General features: G+C 39.7%; 1 protein-coding gene across 4 annotated transcripts in view; it reads right to left on the bottom strand.

Moving 5' to 3' along the window:
• AKAP6 (A-kinase anchoring protein 6) overlaps window positions 1-21,521 on the bottom strand; it is a 500,428-nt gene that overhangs the window by 264,776 nt on the left and 214,131 nt on the right. For all 4 annotated transcript variants that reach the window (XM_030813201.1, XM_030813191.1, XM_030813206.1 and 1 more), the window contains one exon: window positions 17,983-19,752. In XM_030813201.1, the coding sequence (XP_030669061.1) occupies window positions 17,983-19,752 (1,770 nt within the window). The remainder of the gene's footprint in view (window positions 1-17,982; window positions 19,753-21,521) is intronic.

The following is a 21,521-nucleotide window of genomic DNA, read 5'->3' as shown; positions in this document are numbered from 1 at the left end:
ATATTATGTATCATAAATTTGGTTTCTCAACTTAATCAGTTGAAGCATCTAATAAGACAGCTAGTTGTATAAGACTGGAACTCTATAGCAAGATCTAGTAAGAGAAGGCAACATACAGGCTGTACTAAAGACCATGGGCATAGATGAGATAGCCTAGGAACAGAATGTAAAGGGAAGATCCACTTGTGTCATCTACATTATGAGGCCCAAGAGTGCAATGCACTCAACTTTCTTCACTCTGTCATTCATTCTGTTGTCTGTCTCAATGATTCTGACGATGGCTGTGCCTCAAAATCAACTGTGAAACTCTTTAAACATAAACAGAATTCAGAGAAAAGGGATCTCCTCAAAGTCTCTTAAGGATAGAAAGATAAAGAGCCAACAGCTGCAGAGCACTGGAAACATTTAGTGTTGATCTTGGGAAAGCAAGTATTTGCTGCCACTTTGTGACAAGCTTGCAAGATCTGGTAATAACCAGGAGACAGGATGTTCTAACAGGAAGTACTGTGGCTTGGGAGAGACAGATTGTACTTGTAAAATGAGGGCACTGAGCTGAATGATTTTTCATGCCTTCTGACTGTTAACATCTGAGGTTCTTGCATATAGAGCTTCCTTCAAAGCCTGAGACATTCAGACAACTTGCCCCTCTTCCAATTAGGGAACTGATCTTTGGAGTCTTCCACATACCCTCCCAATGCCTTCTACTCCATTCACTGTATCTGTCCTTCAAGATCGAGCTCAAACGCTCCTCTCCCAACAAATCATCCCAATCTATTGCTGCATTTCCAATATACTTTCTCAATCTTTGTATATTTAGCAGTCACGGGTTTGAGGGACAGTTCAAAACCTATTACAGGCCCTTCCTTTTTCATCCCTTAATATACTGTAATGAATCTACCTCTAGTTAAAGAGTTCTGTAAGAATTATTATAATAAACATATAAATATGTATTATAAATACAGTCGGCCCTCCATATCTGTGCGTTCTACATCCATAAATTCAACCAAGCTTGGATTGAAAATATTTTCTTTAAAATGGATGGTGACATCTGTACTAAACATGTATAGACTTTTTCTTCTTGTCATTATTCTCTAAACAATACGGTATAATAAGTATCTACATAGCAATTATATTAGATATTACAAGTAATCTAGAAATGATTTAAAGCATACACAAGATGTGTAGGTTATATGCAAATATTATACATTTTACATAAGGGCCTTGAGCATCATTGATTTTGGTATCTGTAGGGGGTCTTGAAACAAATCCCCCACGGATACTGAGGAACGACTGTATGTATAAATACCAATTATAAATAAATAAGTATATATTATTCATAAGATTGTTGTGACAATATTATAAATTAGAATGTTGCCTGTATTTGTCTGAACACACATTCATAGCTTAAATTTCCCTATATAAACTTCCTAAGATGTCAAAGAAGTACGTTAACTAAAATTATTGGGCCACTTAGAGGAGAATTATCTCTAATACAATTCAAGAATCATCTGACAAGGCAGGAAGACAAGGCGGAGTCTTACAGAGAAGAGGGTGCAGGAACCTGGGGTGGCCATCACAGGGCCCACGAAGGGGGAAGGGTACCCTTAACCATTGTAGGTGAGAGTTGTATAGGAGGCTGAAGCTTCATAATAACTAAGGTGGCTGAAGGTGGAAGGAAAAAACAAGGTGGTGGCATTTGATGTCAAAAGACCAGTCATCCTATACAAGGAGCTGCTAAGACCTGACCCTTCCCCTCCCACAGTACTAATAATAAGAACAACAATAACAACCACAAAAGCTAACATTTATTGAGTGCTTACTACATGCCAGGTACTATTCTGAGCTCTTTACACATTTTAAGACATTTAATCATGACTCTCGTGGCAGATATGATTTTTAATTCTCCTTTGCAAGAGGAAACTGGAGCACAGAGAGGTGAAGTCACCTGCTTAAAATAGCATAGGTATTGTAACACAGGTGATAAGCTGAGACATGGTTTACACAATATGGCTCCAGAGCCCACATTCATAGTCATCATGCTTCACAACCATCCAGCACCAAAGAACGCCCTCACCCATTAATATGCATTCCTCCAAAAATCTCTTACTATGAATGTATCTTTTCCTTTACTATGGAGTTCCATCTACTACTTTTCTGAATATTCATCCTTTTGGTACCATGAGCAAGGTTGTTTTTGAAGTTCTTCCCAGCCATGTTTCCCTTGTATAAAAGTGTGTCTAGATAGTGAAATGGGCACAGATATGATTTTTCATGGACTCTGCATCCTATTAAGAAGACTCTGGTCAATAGTCTTCTTAATAGGAATAAATACAATGGCATGCACCAAACAATATAAAACTTTAGATGTAATAAGGCTAGGATAAGGAAAATAGCTTTAATGAAACTTTGTGAGGTTAATGTGATTACTACACTACAGAATCCAGCCTGAAACTGTATTTATTTATCTATCTACCTATTTATTTATTTATATGGAGTATTGCTCTGTCACCCGGGCTGGAGTGCAGTGGTGCAATCTCGGCTCACTGCAAGCTCTGCCTCCCAGGTTCAAGCAATTCTCCTGCCTCTGCCTCCTGAGTAGCTTGGACTACAGGCACCTGTCACCACACACAGCTAATTTTTATATGTTTAGTAGAGACAGGGTTTCACTGTGTTGGCCAGGCTGGTCTTGAACTCCTGACCTCAAGTGATCCACCTGCCTCAGCTTCCCAAAGTGCTGAGATTACAGGCGTGAGCCACCGTGCCTGGCCTGAAACTTTACTTTAAAAGAATACCAATAGTCTTCTCTATGCTATAGAAAATAAATCAAAAGCAAAAGTATTTCTGTTAGTTCAACTTGTCAGTTTTATTTTGGAGCTCAGGTAGGAAGAAAAAAGAGAGTATTAGATCGCTAATTATGACTCCCTCCCCACCCACACACACATACGCCTTTCTCAAGCAAATAGTACTAGTCTCCAGAAAAATCCAAATATATGAGTATCATCTATAAATGACACCTTTCCTGTTTTTCTTAAAGAATTAAAAAAAGAAAATACAACTTCCTTTATTCCTAGACAAAACATGAAGGTAAATAGTAAGGCCACTGGGCTTCCTAAAAAGCAATGCACTCAACCTCATCAACCTGAGGATGGAAAGCGTATGAAGCGGATATTACAGGCAGCACCTTTCCTGGATAAAGTTGCTTAATCACCATGCAAAATTCAAGCCTATCATTCTTAGATAGAAAATTCCATAACCTCAGACACGGCCTGACATCATGAATGACCTTGAAACAGAACCCACACTCTTGAAATGATTTCCCCCCATATTGTCTGAACAGAGCACAAGCCTCAGTGCTGATGGGTAATTTTAAGGCATCACAATGACAAGTCTGCCAAGGCAAATGTTTTTAACTGCTTCACTTAGCTGACCTTATTTGCCATAAATTCAAGCTAATCCATATCTAATTCTTACTGGGTAACTCACTTGTTTACTGTCACCACTGGCCTTGGTCTCTTGGCATCTTATAAACTCTAGCCAGGCCCCAAATTCCTCAAGGATGTCTGGCTCTTGTCATATTACAGTGCTAGGAATGCAGCATGAATGGCTCATTCCTCCAGGCTCGTTAATGTCAGAGTCTCACATTCACTTACCATTAGGATCTTCTAAGGGAAATTTGAGTTCACCCAAAGTTCCAAGGAACACAAAGCCAGCCATGTTGAAGTGATATATGCCAAAGAATATTGTACAAAGAAATGAGTGCTTCTCTTAGTTATTTCTCAGTTAGTCTCTCATAAAATTTCAGAACAGAAAAGTATTTATAGGTCATTCAATTCTATTCCTTTATTATTTTTTAAAACTGACGCTTGCGAGGTTACATTTCCAAGGTCACGATGCTACTTAGGGGCAGAATTAAGGTTCTTACCCTAGTTATTTCTAATATATATGGTGCTAATTCCCTAGATTCATAGGAAAAGTCACAATAATAATAAAACTAATATTTATGTAGCCTTTAGATTTACAATGATCCCTTTGCTCTTTATAGTTTCATACAATAATCTGAGCAAAGGCATGACAAACATAATTAACATCTCATTTTGAAGACTAGAAGACTTATACAACAAGCTTTAAGTAACTTACTCAAATTTTCATAATTAAAATGAGGGATTGTGAACTGAGCCCAAAGTTTAAGTTCTATATCCTAGAGTAAATTACTAACTTCTGTCTCTTCTCATTTATAAAATGAAAATATAACAGTGTCTGCATCAAGGAAGAATTTTTTTCCTGAGAATTAAATGAAGTGATGTACTAAGTGAATAAACCCCTTAGCATTCTGCCCGACAGTTTGCAAGGGGACAAGAAATAACAAAGTTTTGTTTTGTATTTAAATTGTTATTTTTCTGAAACATCCTACCAGCAACACAAAGTTATGACTTCAGGATTAAAGATAAAGAATAATTCGCTAATGTTCCAAGAATCATTTTAGTGGAATTTAAAAATGCAACGCTAAAAAAAAAATAAATAATAAAAATGCAATGTTGAGTTTATCCATCTTTTGAGTTTCATCACAATAGTAATATTTGCCATCAAATGCAGTTAGGCACTGTTATCTTAATACAAGATATTATTGCATCATAACCTTTCCATATCAAGAAAATTACAAAGAACTATTTTCATCTTGACGTTTAAAGCTGCAAACAAAAGGGCAGATCATCTTCCCCATATATTTCAGAGGCCAACAGCCATATGCAGTGACTGGATACAGCCTCACGGTGGTGCTAAATCATCACTGATAACAACTCAAGACCCACTGAAGGCTCTACAGAAACCAAACTGAGGCAGGACTGAAACATTTCTAATGTTAACCAGCAAGGAATTTGCTTTGGATCCCTACGGTTCTTCTAGACCAACCTTGCGCAATGATCCTGACATGTTGTCTCAACAAATCCATTAGCAATGTTAATATACAGTTTTTGTCCTGGCATTGCAACAAATAAAATATACACAAAACATTTGTATTATCTTTAAAAAGAATTGTGCAGCCATACCTTTTAAAATGTTATGTTGGCTTAGAATTCCCAAACTGGATTTGGGCCCCATTCATCTACCGTGTATCTTAATTTTATGTATGCCTTGGAGACATTTGTTAAATTCCTTATATCTCCCAGCCCCCAAATTTCAGCTTGAAATTTCAACTCTTTTGACTCCTTTCCTCTTCTACTCTCCTATTTAAAAGAGCCACAAAATTTTATCAATTTGCCCTTTATAATATCTCCCACCTATCTATTTCTTTCTTCAGTCAGCTTCCAAACACACAGTTCAGACCCTTTTACCACATGTCTAGGCTATTTCAATAACTCTTAAGATTAGGCTTAGAGGAGATTGCACCACTGCACTCCAGCCTGGCAACAGAGCAAGATTCTGTCTTTAAAAAAAAAAAAAAAAAAAAGATTAGGCTTAGAGGACTACCTCCCAACCACAACTGTATATTACAATTGCTTGAAGAACTTAAAAAATACCCAGCCCCAGGGATTCTGATTTAATTGGTCTGGGGTGGATACAGAGGTCTTTTTATTTTTTTAAAGCTTCCCAGTGGTTGTAATTTGCAGTCACAGTTGAAAACCTGCTGGAGGTGTGCCCAGCATACCACAGTCAGATTAACCTTCTTAAACTACCAACTCTCTGGGCCAAACATTTTAAGTAGTTTCCCATCTTCGCAAAGATTGCAAATTAGTGACTTAAAGGCCAACCTATCCCAAAGATGTGTTTTTATTTGACCTATTTAAAAATTGTTCAGACCCAACATCTAAAAATTGGGAGATGTCACATAAAACCCAGATTTCTTCCTTCTTTTTAAAAATTCCAAAATCTCGGCACAAATGGCCCACATTCCCATGCAACTATCAGCTGGAGCTGAGTGGTGGCTGCCCTTAAGACATGCCACATATCTTCCAGTTGATTCAGTCCCATCACTCCCCATTTACAGCTGGCTTTATGATTCATTTATACTATCTTCCTGGCCTCTTAATTTTAGTTTGTAGCCCTGATCTAGAGAATAAAGTTCAAACTCAATGATATGTTCACCTACTCATTCCCTTAACTACTCATTTATTCATGCATTCATTAGTATTGATTTTGTGTCTATGCTATGCAAACACTTGGAATTCGAAGTCCCTCATATCTTGGCCCTATTCTAACTTCACATTCACCTTCCTCTAACAAACTTATTTCTAACTAGTAGTTAGTTTAAGAGACATCTTCCTCCCAATACTCATAGCTTAGAGGCTTATTTCCAAAACGCCTTTGAGGTCAGGTAATGCTATGTGACAAAGTGGGCCAGTGGGATGTGAGCAAAAGTGGCATGTGTAGCTTCTAAGTCGTATCCATAAGAAGAAACGTGGCTGCCCTCCATTTTCCCCTTCTTGTGAGCTAGAATGCAGACACGGTATTGGTGGTGAGCCATAGAAGAGCAAGAGGGAGAAGCAACCTGGACCTCAGGATGACCTTTATCTTCCCTCGACTGTCTGCCTCTAGGTAAAAGAGAAAGAGACTTCTATCTTACTGTATTTTGGAGTCTCTTTGTCTATAGTAGCTTAGCCTATACTCCAAAACACCAACGACTTCTCTTTACTATTACCCAAACATACCTTGAATATTCTTGCCGTCCACCCTGGCATATGCAAAAGTTCCTGTCACTAACATTATGCCTCCTCAACTCTGCTATATAAATTCTACTCATCATTCAAGGCCTAGATCAAGTATTCCCTCTCCTGTGATGCTTCATCAAGCTACACTTGTATTATTTTCTTTTCTCTGTTCTCCCACTGCATGAATTTTCACCCGGCACTTACCAAACATTGTCTTATGTAATAGACACAGAGCCTTGAATTATGTTGCTATATCTACCACAAGTACTAAGTCCAGGACCTAAAACAAAATTTTAGATTGTGCATCATAAAAATTAAAAAGTATTCAGAGTTTCTACAGTATTAAACTTCTATACTTTTTGTTTAATAATTATGTGCACTGTCAACTCTTGTTCAGTCTGTGATCCTTTAGGATTCTTGAATCTTCTCATTTTAATTACAAAACTGAACCTACCCAATTCTTTAAGAATCTGGCTTTTTCCTTGATATTTAACTAAATCCTAGTTCTCTTTATTCTTGTATCTAAACAATTCCTTGACTTTTTGGATGCATATTTCAAAGACTCAGAAATGCACTGAAAAGATCAAGGGCTCAAGTTTGAATGGTAATGAAGAGACAACTCATAGTGCCATCATATTTGGAATCTTAAAATCTCTAGGACAACACTAGAGGAAGAAAGTAGAAGATACTCTCAAGGAAGGAAATTTAAAAACAAAATGGGTGACAGAGAGTGAAAACTAGATCCAGAAGAAAAGTAAAGAAAAGCGATGGGAAAGAAGACATCAGGAAGAGAGAGAATACAGAGACAAGAGGAGGACTAGCAACTGTGAATGAAAAAGTTAGCATAAGGGAAAGGCACATGCAAAATGGAATGCCAGTGAAGAGAAGTGGAATTCCATAACCTCAAGATGCTTCCTGATAAGGATATTCATAAGAGATCATTATCAACATCCAAGTAGTGTAGAGCACACTACTATTCCATCAACACTAGGAACAGTGGTGCATGGTGGGTATAAAAGAAACATCAAAGGCAAGTGAGAATTGAATTTATAGCAGAATCGTGATTGCAAGTTACTCTGTGGGTGAATAAAAAAGGATACAGCTGTGTTTCAAATGGGACTTATTTGAATCTCAAATCAAGTAAATAATGGCTAGACAGGACTTTTTTTTAAAAGAGTAGGCTATAATGGGCCATGCGGTGGCTCCTGTCCATAATCCCAGCACTTTAGGAGGCCAAGATGGAGGATGGCTTGAGCCAAGGAGTTCAACACCAGCCTGGGCACATGGCAAAATGCTGTTTCTACAAAAAATACAAAAATTAATATGAAAATTATCCAGGCATGATGGTGTGTACCTGTAGTCCCAGCTACTGGGTAGGCTGAGGTGGGAAGATCAGCTGAGCTCCAGGAGGTCGAGACTTCACGTGAGCTATCATCATGCCACCACATTCCAGCCTGGATGACAGAGTGAGACCCTGTCTCAAAAAACAAAAACAGACCAACAAGAACAAAAAAAAAAAAGACTCTCAAAGTATTTTTTTTTCAAGACAAATTCCAGAAGATGACTTCGTCTTAGCCTTGTAGCTGTGTCCTATCCTAAAAGAAAGCCCAGAGTGAGACCCTTAAAATACGGGTGGTAACTACATTGAAATTTAAAAAAAGAGAGAGAGAGAACTCAAAGACCTAAACATAAGACCCAAAATGATAAAACTCCTAGAAGAAATAGAAGAAAACACCGAGGAAAAACTTCATGATGTTGGGCTTGGCAGTGATTTCTCAGTTATGGCACCAAAAGCACAGGCAACAAAAGCAAACATAGATAAATGAAACTACATCAAACTTAAAAACTTGATGCATCAAAGGACACCACCAACAGAGTAAAAAGGCTACAGAATGGGAGAAAATAATTTGCAAATCATACATATAATAAGGTGTTAATAGTCAGAATGGGTTAGGTGTGGGGGCTCATGTCTGTAATCGCAGCACTTTGGGAGGTTGAGGCAGGTGGATTGCTTGAGCCCAGGAGTTTGAGACCAGCCTGGGCAACAGAGTAAAACCCTGTCTCTACAAAAAATGCAAAAATTAACCAGGTGTGGTGGTGCATGCCTGTAGTCCCAGCTACTCAGGAGGCTGAGGCAGGTGGATCGATTGAGCCTGGGAGGTCAAGGCCACAGTTAGCTGTGATCACGCCACTGCACTCCAGGCTAGATGACAGAGCAAGACCCTGTCTCAATTAAAAAAAAACAAAAAAAGAATATATAACGAACTCCTAAAAAAAAAAAAAAAGAATATATAACAAACTCCTTCAACTAAACAACAAAACTCAAATAACGCTATTAAAATATGGGTAATGGACCTGACATTTCTCCAAAGATGATATACAAATAGCCAACAAGCATATGGAAAGATGCTGAACATCATTATTCATCAGAGAAGTGGAAATCAAAATCACAATGATCTATCACTTTACACCCATTACGATGGCTACTATTTTTGTTTTAAAAAACCTAGAAAGTAACAAGTATTGGCAAGGATGTGGGGAAACTGGAACTCTGTACTCCATTGGTGGGATTGTAAAATGGTGTAACTACTTTGAAAAATAGCACGGAGATTCCTCAAAAAATATATATGATCCTCAAAAAAATGATACAGCAATCCAATTTTTGGGCATATACCCAAAAGAACTGAAAGCAGGGTCTTGAAGAGATCATTGTACACCCATGTTCACAGCAGCATTATTCACAATAGCCAAGAGGTGGAAGCAACACAGATTGTCCACTGACAGATGAATGGATAAACAAAATGTTGAATGAACATATGATAGAATATTATTCAGCCCTAAAAAGGAAAGAAATCCTGTCACATTCTACAACATGGATGAACCTTGAGGACATGCTAAGTGAAACAAGCCAGTTACAAAAAGACAAATACTATATGATTCCACTTAGATGAGGCACTTAGAATAGTCAAAATTATGGAGATAGAAAGTAGAATGGTGGTTACCCAAGGACAGTAGGGAGAGGGAAAGGGGAGCTGATATTTAATGGGTATAGAGTTTCAGGTTTGCAAGATGAAAACGTTCTGGAGATCTGTTTTACAACCATGCAAATACTCTTAACACTACTAAACTGTACACTTAAAAAATGGTTAAGATAGCACATTTTGTTATATTATATTTTTACCACAATAAAGAAAACTCAGAAGGACATGATACTTCTTAATGGCTGCTATCATCAGTATGGATGTTAGGATGGGTTCCTCTGGACCCATTCTACCTCTTGGAAAAGAAATGTAAAAATGAGTGCCAAGTTAATCTCGGGGAAAAACTTCTCTACCTTCATATTACACAGGTACTAACCACCACTAAGGACATCCTTAGCTGGCACCAAAGAAGTTTGTTAAATTAGGTTATAGATGTCTCTAGGACAAAATACAACAGCTAAGTCATTGAACTATAATCAAGATGCTCTAATTTGGCATATGAAGACATTTACATCTCTTGTGGACAAACAGGCTCAGCTATGTCACGCATCCATCAATTCCGTATCACTGAGTCCAACTTGACAGTCCTATCTTCCAGGACAAGTTTTGAGAATTTAATGGCACCAAAAGCACAGGCACCTGAATTTAATGGCAGCAGGAAGCCCAAAATGTGAGAGGTGGACCATGCACTATATCCCAAAGGACAGATCTCCTGAAATGCTTCACTGAGATGGCATACCCTGGGCTGCCCTCTGTCAGCTCCCATAGGAATTATACAGCTGTTAACCCAGCATCAATAATTACCCACCTTATACAAGTGGCTACTTACCAACCAGTTCATTTCTCTTCAGGTCATGAGGAAGAAGTCACACTGTTTATTTACTAATCTAGTAGTGGTTTGTGGGCTTCATAAACAGATTATATTTGCATATGTGATTACTGTCTAAATTCCCTGGCATTTGACTATATCTCATGGAGAAAACCAAGTTAGCTCGGGCATCCCAGATGGAATACCAGCTTTCACACTTTGCAGCACTATGACCCTGAGCAAGTCATTTGCATTTAAGCCTGGGGTCCTCATCTGTAAAATGAGACCAATAACAGCTCTTCCATATGCTTGTTATATAAATTAAATGAAAGAATCTACTTCAGATCCTGGCACACAGTAGATGCTGATCAGAAATTATCTCCCTCTCTTCTTCCTTACTCAAGAGGAGGGGTCAGCAAATTTGTTCTGTAAAAGGCAAGAGAGTAAATCTTTAATCTTTTTAGGCCATATGGTCCCTGTCACAACTATTCAACTCTATCACTGTAACACAAAAGCAGCCACAGACAAACACCATGGCTGAGTTCCAATAAAATATTATTTTAAAAAGCAGGTATTGGGCCACATTTGGCTCACAGGCCATAGTTTGCCAATCCCTATTACTTATACCACATATGTCCAGGAATCATGCTAAGTTAATTTTTCACCATTCTGTTTGATTTCATCTGTTCCAGATATATTCTTCCCTTTTATCTCCTTATTGCTTTTATTGTATTTCTTGAACGTATCGGAACAAATGTGTCTGTTTCCATTACTTGACTTCGCTTCTGGCTTTGAATTTTAGGCCTTGAGAAGTTCCCGTAGGTGTTAAGCACTCAGACCTAAGATGCTCTAGTAATTTATTCACACAATGGGTTCTGGGTAAATCAGCCAGAGTTAAGCAAAATCCCCTCAACCCTCAGCAAATGATTGGGAACAGACCATCCCTTGGGAACTCAGAGTTTACTAGGAGTTTTTACTTGTGGAGAGGGAATGGTTACAACTGATTCCCCAGTTTTAAAAATAGTGCCTTAAAATTTTTGTTTTCATTGGCTTATATATGTAAAGGCCTTCTTAAAAAATATATAAGTGCTAAAAACAATAGTGATCACATATGGTGAAGTGAGAATTCAAGATGGAGTGATAAGGAGGAGAGGGGGATTTACTATTTTTAAATGTCTATGATTTAAAACCATGTGACTATATTATCCAAAAATCAATTTTCCCAAAGAATAAAGAAATCTTGGCCAGGCGTGGTGGCTCACGCCTATAATCCCAGCACTTTGGGAGGCCGAGGCAAGTGGATCACAAGGTTAGAAGTTCGAGATCAGTCTGGCCAACATGGTGAAACCCCGTCTCTACTAAAAAAAATACAAAAATTAGCTGGGCATGGTGGTGGGTGCCCGTAATCCCAGCTACTGGGGAGGCTGAGGCAGGAGAATGGCTTGAACCCAGGAAACCCGGGAGGCGGAGGTGCAGTGAGCCGAGACAGTGCCACTGCACTCCAGCCTGGGTGACAGAGCAAGACTCTCAAAAAAAAAAAAAAAAGAAAGAAAAAGAAAAAGAAAAAAAGAATCTTTTGTTTTGCAAAATTAGCCTATTATAAGAAAGATACAAATGTGAGGCGTGGGGACTGACAGGAACCTATTGGAGATTCTATCACAGCCCCATACTCTGTTGCAGTTACTGGGCTTCTGTGTGCCTCCTGCCTTCTGCTCTGTGTGATTCACAGAAGACAGAGTGGAGCACTCTGGCATGACGAGTTAATGGACTCCACTTTCCATTTGACAGAAGTGGAATCAGAAGCAGGATATATTTTTCAGTATTTTATCGTTCTTGGTATCAGGCCATAATTCTCCCCATGAGTTCCACGTACCCTCCCTTGTTTCTCAGTGTGTCCATATTTACATAGTCTTTCTAGCTACTTCAATCTCTCTTGCCACTTTTGCCTTCAAATAAGCTCCAATTTTTTAAAAAAGAAACTTCTGACTTTACTTTCAACTATTGCCCTTTGCCTCATATTGTGTTTTCAATCCAATTCCTGGAAATATTAGGAATGATTGTTTTTTACTTCTTAATCACCTATATCTACTTTCATTCCTTCATTAAGTCTGTTTTTTTCCTAAGGTCTTCATTAATTATTTCAGACAAATCTAAAGGTTGTTGGGTTTTTTTCCCCTTAGTCTTTATTATTCTTGATGCATCTTTTGCAAAAACAAAGCTAATGTCCATTTTATTTAGTATCTCTTTCTCTCTCTCCGTGTATTTGATACCCAAGAATTCTTTCTGTCCCTTCTGATCCCCACAACTCGATCTCTTCCTTGTTCCTGTCTCATAACTGGGCTACAACTTGAATATCAGACATCAGTCCCTCTGCTTTTCTCCATCTAGCCTCCTTCTTTTAGGGAATTCATCTATTTCCAAGTCTTTATCTTGTGGGAGGAATAAAGCAGATGGTAGCCTGAAGCCTGGCTCTGTAACTTATTAGCTGTGCTGCATAGGAAAAATTGTTCGTTCATCTTTCTAAACTCAGTTTCCTCTGCTCTAAAATGGTGATTCGGTCATTCAGTAGCCTTTATTGAGCACTTACTATACACCAGGCATTGTTCTAGGTACATCAGATTCATTAACAGACTAAACAGATAAATATTCCTGCCCTCACAGAGTTCCCATTCTAACAGAGTGACACAGACCAAAAATAATAAATATACTACATTAGAAAATTATATAAAATTACAGAATGTAGGCCAGGCATGGTGGCTCACGCCTATAATCCCAGCACTTTGGGAGGCCAAGGCAGGCGGATCACAAGGTCAGGAGATAGAGACCATCCTGGCTAACACGGTGAAACCCCATCTGTACTAAAAAAAAATTACAAAAAATTAGCCGGGTGTGGTGGCAGGTACCTGTAGTCCCAGCTACCTCAGGAGGCTGAGGCAGGAGAATGGCGTGAACCTGGGAGGCGGAGCTTGCAGTGAGCCGAGATCATGCCACCGCACTCCAGCCTGGGCGACAGAGCAAGACTCCATCTCAAAAAACAAACAAACAAACAAAAATTACAGAATGTGGTGAGATCTGCAAAAGAAAGAAAAAGTCAGGTTACCCCCTTTTTTTTTTTTTTTTTTTTTTGACACCAAGTCTTGCTCCGTCGCCCAGGCTGGAGTGCCATGGCACGCTCCCAGCTCACTGAACCTCCATCTCCCGGGTTCAAGCGATTCTCCTGCCTCAGCCTCCCGAATAGCTGGGATTACAGGTGCACACCATCACACCTGGCTGGTTTTTGTTTATTTAGTAGAAATGGGGTTTCACCATGTTGGCCAGGCTGGTCTCAAACTCCTGACCTCAAGTGATCTGCCCACCTCAGCCTCCCAAAGTGCTGGGATTACAGGCATGAGCCGCGGCGCCCAGCTGGGTTACATCTTTTAAAAGATGGTCAGAGTAGTCCTCTCTGAGAAGATAATATTTTAGCAGAGACTTGGAACAGGTGAAGGAATTATAAATGAGGGCATCTGCTGGAAAGGATGTAGACAAAAGCAGCTGACAATAGTCCTAAAGGCAAGAAGCATGCCAAGTATGTTCTAGGAAAGGCAGTGTAGTGAGCATGGGGAAAAGTCGTTGGAAAGGATGTCAGAGAGGAAATCAGGGAACAGTCCATGTAGGACCTCTGAACACAACGGCAACCCTCTACTGTGGAGTTTTGAGCAGAGGGATGACATAATCTGATTTATCTTTTAAAAGGATCACTCTGGCTCCTCTATTGGAAATAGACTGTAGCGAGAGAAGAATAGAAGCAGAGAGACCAGTTAGGAGGCTACTGCAGTAATCTAGGAAGGAGGTGATGGGGGCTAGGACCAGAATGGAACAGGAGAGAAGTGGTTAATTTAGGATTAAAAACCTACCTTAGAGGGTTGTTATAAGAATTTTACGGGAGAGTTATTATAGGTAAAATGCCTAAGATGCCTTCTATAAAGAAGATGTTAAGTAATATCCTCTCTCATTATATTTTCCAGGCAGAATAGGTTCTCTGGGTCACTATAAGGAGGAGACCAAAGCTAGAGTGTGATAGCCAAGGCCAGTTGACCTGGAGGCTGGCAGCTGCCCTCATCTGACGTAGTAAGGGAGGCTGGCCTGAGGAAGGAACTTGATCTTTTAGCGTCTTCCCTCATATCCCAACTCCAGTATGGGATTTTTCAACTGCCTATAAATCATTTCTTCTTCAAAGTTTCATCATATACTATCTATGCACAGTTTTTAAAAAATTACCTGCACCACCTCCACTTCAAACCAGCTACTCATCCAAATGTTTATTTCTATTAAAGACACACCAGTCTCCAGATGCTGAAAACCTGGCTGCATTTTTGTAGAACTGTGGAATCAAATTGGAAGTTGGTATCATAGTCATCATCTGGTTAAAACATCTCTTTTTACAAAAGATGAAACAAGGCTCAGAATGGAACATGCCAAGCTGTGGGCCACACCAGGCTTTAATCACTGAATGGCTCCTGAATTCTTTCTAGCAAGGTCTAGAACCAGTTTTCTGGACTCATTCACTTTTTCAACACTCCCCTCCCTTCCTCTTGCCTGATCCACATCACAGCAGTTCCTCAGGTTGGCTGCCACAGGCCAACACCTCTGCCCTGGTTGCCGCCATGTCTGCCAGGACCATCTTTCTGTTATTGCCAATTAACCCTTCTGGAAAGACTACTAGGGACCAGGGCCTACACTGCTTTAAGAATGCTGGCTATGGGTTCAAATCCTGGCTTTGTACTTACTAGCTGTGAGGACTTGAGCAAGTTTCCTAATCACATACTGCCTTAGTTTCTTCATCTGAAAAAATCCTCCCTTCTAGGACTTAAGTAGAGTAAGGCATGTAAAACACTTAGTACAGAGCCAAACACAAAATAAGAGCTTAAGAAGTATCAGTTATTACTGTCAGTCCCTTTCAGAGAAGTTGCTGTGGATGCCTGGTGAACAAATTCTAATTGCCTTGGTGTGGCCTTCAGCGCCTTTCCATACTACTATAGGTATGGAAACTTTCACTGATCTCTGATGACAAACCTTCCAATCAAGACAGCTCTCTTTGTACCCCATATCCATGCTCGTTCCCATTTCTACCTCTGTGTTTTAGTTTATGCTCCTCCTACCTGAAACGCCACCTTCCTTTGCCTTTATCTGTCTGAATCCTGTACATCCTTCAAAGCTCCACTTAAGGTTTAGTACTTCACAAGAACTGCCCAGGCAAATTCTAGCTCCGCTGATATTATTACTACTCTACAATACCACAGTTTTTATATTCAGTACTTATTGATCACTTCCTCATGGACAGGAATGAGGGCATTTAGTTAATAGTATGGGCTCTGGAGCAGACTGCATGGTCTCTCAGCCTGTCTCCTCAGCCATAAAATAAGGTTCATATCAGGGTTGTTATGAGGATTAGATACACGAATACTTGATATATGTTAATGATGATTAATATGTTATTCCCGCTATATATTTGATAAATTTTTCCGCTTTGTTTATAAACCTGCATTTTCTTCCTCCAGGTTATTCTATCCATATGCACGATACCTTTATCCTGTGTCTAGCACAATGCTGGTCTCGGAGTAGTGTTCAACAACGAACGGATGTAAAAAAACAAAACAAAACAAAACAAAAAACAAAACAAAAAACAAAACAAAACAAAAAAAACAGGAAGAGTACCCATGGCAGTTACATCAATATTCTCTATCCAATCTGAATGGGTCCTGAACTCTTTCTTCTCCCCTACCTTACAGTTTCCCAGCGAAGGAGAAACTACAACCCCTTTCAGGGAGGCAACATGATACTATAGAAGAAAACTGGACTAAGAATCAGAAGACATGGGTTTGCGTCTCAGCTTCCCACACAAAAGGTCTGTCTGGTTTGTCTGTCTCTGTCTCTGCCTGTCTGTCTGTCAGTCTCTGTCTATCTGTGTCTGTCTGTCTCTATCTAGCTACCTACCTACTATCTCTTTATCTCTCTCTCTCTCTCTCTATTTATTTTAGCTTGAGAAAAATCACTTAAGCTCATGGAGCCTGTTTCCATCTCTATAAAGGGAGAATAATCTGGCATGGCCTGCTTCCTTCACAGGACAGCTGTGAAGATCAAGTAAAAAAAAAAAAAAAAAAATGTATGGGCCACGCACAGTGGCTCATGCCTGTAATCCCAGAACTTTGGGATGCCAAGGCAGGCGGATCACCTGAGGTCAGGAGTTCGAGACTAGCCTGGCCAACATGGCGAAACCCCTCTCTACTAAAAATACAAAAATTAGCTGGGCATGGTCGTGGGTGCCTATAATCCCAGCTACACGAGAGGCTGAGGCAGGGTAATGTCTTGAACCTGGGAGGTGGAGGTTGAAGTGAGCTGAGATGGTGCCATTCCACTCCAGCCTGGGCAATGGGAGCAAAACTCTGCTCAGAGAGGAAAAAAAAAAAAAAGGCATGTGGGAGAGCTTTGCATACCATAAAGTCATATACAAATTATATGTAGCCAGGCGTGGCCATTTATAGGTCATCAAACAAGAAACCATTAACAGTTATCAAGTCAGCTGGATCTACTTCCAATGGCCTCCTGAGGAAAGGGCCATTACCACAGTAATCATAGTGAATCTATTTGCCCAGATGCCTCTTAAAAGATCAAATAATTACTTATACTATGGAGCTCAGTCCTGAGATTTTTTTCTTTTTTTTGAGACAGGGTCTCACTCCGTTGCCCAGGTTGGAGCGCAGTGGCATGACCACAACTCATTGCAGCCTCAACCTCCTCGGCTCAAGCAATCCTCCTGTCTCAGCCTCCTGAGTAGCTGGGACTACAGGTGTGTGCCACCACTCCTGGCTAATATACAGATGGGGTCTCCCTACGTCGCCCAAGCTGTCGGTCCTGAGAATTTTGATAAGTCTGTCCTCAAACATTTCATCATATCTAGTAATTTGTTCAAAAGTACAGATTTAGCCAAAATGTCAACTTCACATCCCAGAGTCCGTGGGTGGTACATGTATAGGTAATATGGTTATTAGCCAGAGTTCTCAAAGAGGAGGAAGAGTAAAGAAAAAAAAGATCCCTAATAAATTAGAAATGTCTGGTCTATTTCTACAAGAAGTTAACATTGGAGATGTGGAATGTATTCTGGAGTCAGAAGAAATGAATAAAGACACTCTGGGGTAACTGGAATAGTCTATGCATATATTCCTGAGCTACTTGTGTGTGCATAGCTATCATTCTATTTAATTTTGTATTAGATCCAAGGGGTTCCAGCATTCATCAGTAGTCATGATAGACTTGAACAATGTCAACAAAGAATTCTATACCAGGCAGGAGCCCATCAAGCTAATGCACTGACAATGGCAATTCCTAGTGATTCATACTCTTTGTCACATGCATTGATCATTGTGCTTTTTCTTTTCTTTCTTTGGAAAATCAGATTTATCAAAAATAGCCATATATTTTACAACAGAGTGTAGAGAGTGTGACCTTCTCCCAGCATTACTTCCAAAACTCAAGTGAGAAATCATTAATGTTAAGAAAACCACCTTACCTCTATTTTTTCCCATATGGCTTCATAGTTGTCTTGGTGCTGAATATCTTGCATCAGTTTCTGAATTAAAGCTGATTTTGTGGCAGAATGGCTCTCATTTTTCTCAGAGGATGAAGGTCTTTCTGACTTCTCATCAGCATACTTTTTCATGCCAGTGAGAGGTATACTGGACTCCTCATCAGAAAGAATGTCACTCAGGGGCCCAGATTCAATACTCTCCCCTAGTGAAGAGGCTATGTCACTAGATGAGCTTGGAGACACCCTGCCTAGGCTTGTATGCTTCTTTTTGACATGATAGGTTGGATAGATCTCAGAATCTGAATTCATTTCAGACAGTTCCCAGTCATCAATATTCTGGATGGTTTCTCCTCTGGGTTTCTGAGGCAGAAGCTTTGTTAGGTTTTCCAACTTCAAAGCCAATACTTCTGTCTGCTTGAGGTGAGAGGGCAGTGCTAGGTATTCATCAGAGCCATACCAGGCCTCCACAACCTGACCATTCCTAGTGACGTGACTTGGAGAGGAGGCATGACCTTTTTTGCTTTTGTGTTTTGAAAGAAGTGGCACCGGAGACATGATGTTGTCTGAACCAACAGAGGATTCACTGCTCTGAGTAAAAGGTGGGGAACTGGATGTTTCTGACTGCAATTGCAATTTGGCATCCCAACTTCTCTGATTACAAGGCTCACGTGAGGATGTGGAAGCAGAATTTGTTTGCGGCCCCTCTATGGCCTTGGAAGTACAAGAAAGCTCTCCATTTGGTACTCCTGAGCTCCTTGTATTTTTAGCTTGTTTGCCTGAACCAGTCCCCCGTTTAGGTGTTCGGCATGGAGGCACCTCTTCTGAGGTCTTGTGTGGCTTTTTAAGTTGAGATTTCTCTTTATAGCAGTCGTTAAGCCTTCCCAGGCTGGAAGAAATTTCTTTAATGTGAAATTTGACTGTGTTTTCAAGATTCCCATCCCCCACCTTGTGTAAACACTCATAAGACTGGCTGGCAGCAGAAGGGCTGTTGGGGTAGGAAGACTGCAACACCAGGCAAAGTTTGGATCTGTCAGGAGGATCTACTAGCGAAGGGGTGCTTCTGCTCATCTCAGGATTTAGATCAACCATTTGCTTCTTTCCACCATTGCCTTTCAGATCATTCTTAAATGTTTCCTCTTTAAGAAAAAGTCCTCTTTTTGGCAATGTGGGCTGTGTGGGAGAGTCCTCGTTATAATTAAAGCAATCTCTGATGGTTCGCTTGGGGGTTGCATTTTCACAAGGAACAGGCTGCTGATTCTTTACATCAAGATGGGAGGAGGAACTGGATTCTTGCTTCACAGTCTCAGAGGAGGGTTGAACAGCATTTGTCAGAGCTTCTCCTGAAGATGATGACACCCCCGGTGTTAAGCCTGGTTGCTCTTCGACTGCAGAAGCATTGCCTTCCTCATATCCACCTTTGTCGTCTACTGAGAGAGATACTTGAGATACCTCCTCAGTAACTGCTTCGCTGCCATTGGTAGAGATAGAGTCAGCAGCTACCGTAAGTAACCCAACACTTCGGATAAGCTCAGGAAACTCCTTTTCCATCTCACTGTAGCTCCAAGAGTCAAAGGGTTTGGTTTTGACTTGGCTAGAGGTCATGTCACCTAGCCCACTGAGCAAATCCTCACTTGGACTGTAGTCAGACAGTTCGAATGCAGTAATGCCACAATCCAGAGACAAGTAATTTTGAGAACATTTGATAGTTAATTGTCCTGAGTCATCCACTTCTGTTAGAGAATCAAGCCGGCCCTGAAACAGACAATGGCAATGGTTTCAGTAAATGCAACATCAATTACAACATCAGCTGCTGTTTAAATGAAATCTCAGTACAGGGCACTATAAAGGTCAAATGTATTGGTCCCTATTGCTTCTGGTTTGACATACACAAAGGGATATTAATCAATTACCACATTGCTTTATATAGTATCTTGTTCTTAAACACCTGAAGATTTTTCACTAATCTGGAATATACAGCCTTAACAGAAATGTCAAGATCAAGCCAAAAAAATCCATTCTTGCCTTAATTTTCAACTTAAAAATAATATATTATTCATTTAATAAGAATTTCATAAAGCCTTAAGTAATACAATTTCTGGGATCAAAATACTGTAAAAGTAAAATCTCCATGAATGTCTGTTTTGCTTTTTGCTATCATTCCAGTACCTACCACAGTGGCTAACTCATGGTAGATGCTCTATAAATATTTTTAAGTAGAATAATTAATTATAGTAAGCCAGTTGTGTCAAATATATATTGATGAATTTGCAAATACATAACAGTTCAAGACCAGTTTCTGTTTGGCCCTACCCTTTTGAAGGAGAAAATTAATGAATGTCCAAACTTTATCATTAGAGATAGCATCGGCTCCTCCCTCTGTATGTTTTTCTCCCCAAGTCCTGCCCCCAATGGTGTTTGTGAGCTGTTAAGTGCCCATCTTTCTTACTATTCATAATTCTGGATAGGCTGATTTGATTTAAAACTCCTTCACACTAAAAAAACAGCATTACAATTAACTATTTTTAATTTGTTAAATCTTTAATTCTGTAATTAAGGCTTTTGTCTCATTACTAATGCAGTTTCTGATTTCATACAACAAATGGGAAGATTTTCACTGATGCTTTGTTTGGGGTAGAAGAGACCCAGGAACTATCCTATTATGCCTGCTGGCTGAATAACAGCCTGATCTAACCTAGCCCTCTTAGGAAATGAAAAAAGAAAACTGAAAAGTGAAGGGTTGTTATATCCCCAGATCTCCTTTTTTTCTGGAGGAAGAACTGTGGTGAGCCAACTGAAGCTGGATCCCATGTGGCTGCTGGATCCTGTGATCCTTTCAACCAGGTTTTCCCAAGATCTGGCTTCTCCAGGATCTTATATCTGGTTTTACTGCTCATTTGTTTGTTTTTGTTTTTGGAATGTTCTCTCCCTTCAGACCTTCACCCTGCCTTTATCTCCTACTCCACTCACTCTCATTCCATAACATCTAGATAAACAGATGAAAAGCTTTATTTAACTTTTCTAAGCCTCAGAGTCCTCATCTATAAAGGATGATGGTTGATTACTACAATTACTTTTTCATTTAATCCTTAAAATTTTCTTCTGTGGTCTGTACTATTGTCCCTGTCTTACATAAGAGTAGCTTGGACCAAAAGATGACATTGGCCCTGGATAGAGGCTGTCCCCAAAGTCTGTATTCTGGCCATTAGATATTACTTTAAACTGGCCTGCCCCCACCTCCAATTTGTTTTCCACACTGCCACCAGAGTAACCTATACAAATTGCAAATCTGTTACTTCTTTGTTTAAAGTCCTTTAGAAGCATCCTGTTGCTGTTAAGTTAAAAACCCAAACTTTTCCTCAAAAAACCTAAAAATTGAACTACCAATCCCACTAATAGGTTTATATCCAAAGAAAAGGAAATCAGCGTGTCAAAGAACTCCCATGTTTATTACAGCACTATTCATGATAGCCAAGATACAGAGTCAACCTCAGTGTCCATCCACAGGTGAATGGATAAAGAAA

This window comes from Nomascus leucogenys, chromosome 1a (genome assembly GCF_006542625.1).
Source record: "Nomascus leucogenys isolate Asia chromosome 1a, Asia_NLE_v1, whole genome shotgun sequence".
Taxonomy (NCBI): domain Eukaryota; kingdom Metazoa; phylum Chordata; class Mammalia; order Primates; family Hylobatidae; genus Nomascus; species Nomascus leucogenys.
The sequence above is the reverse complement of the archived record's forward strand: the minus strand, read 5'-3'. Positions and strand labels throughout refer to the sequence as shown.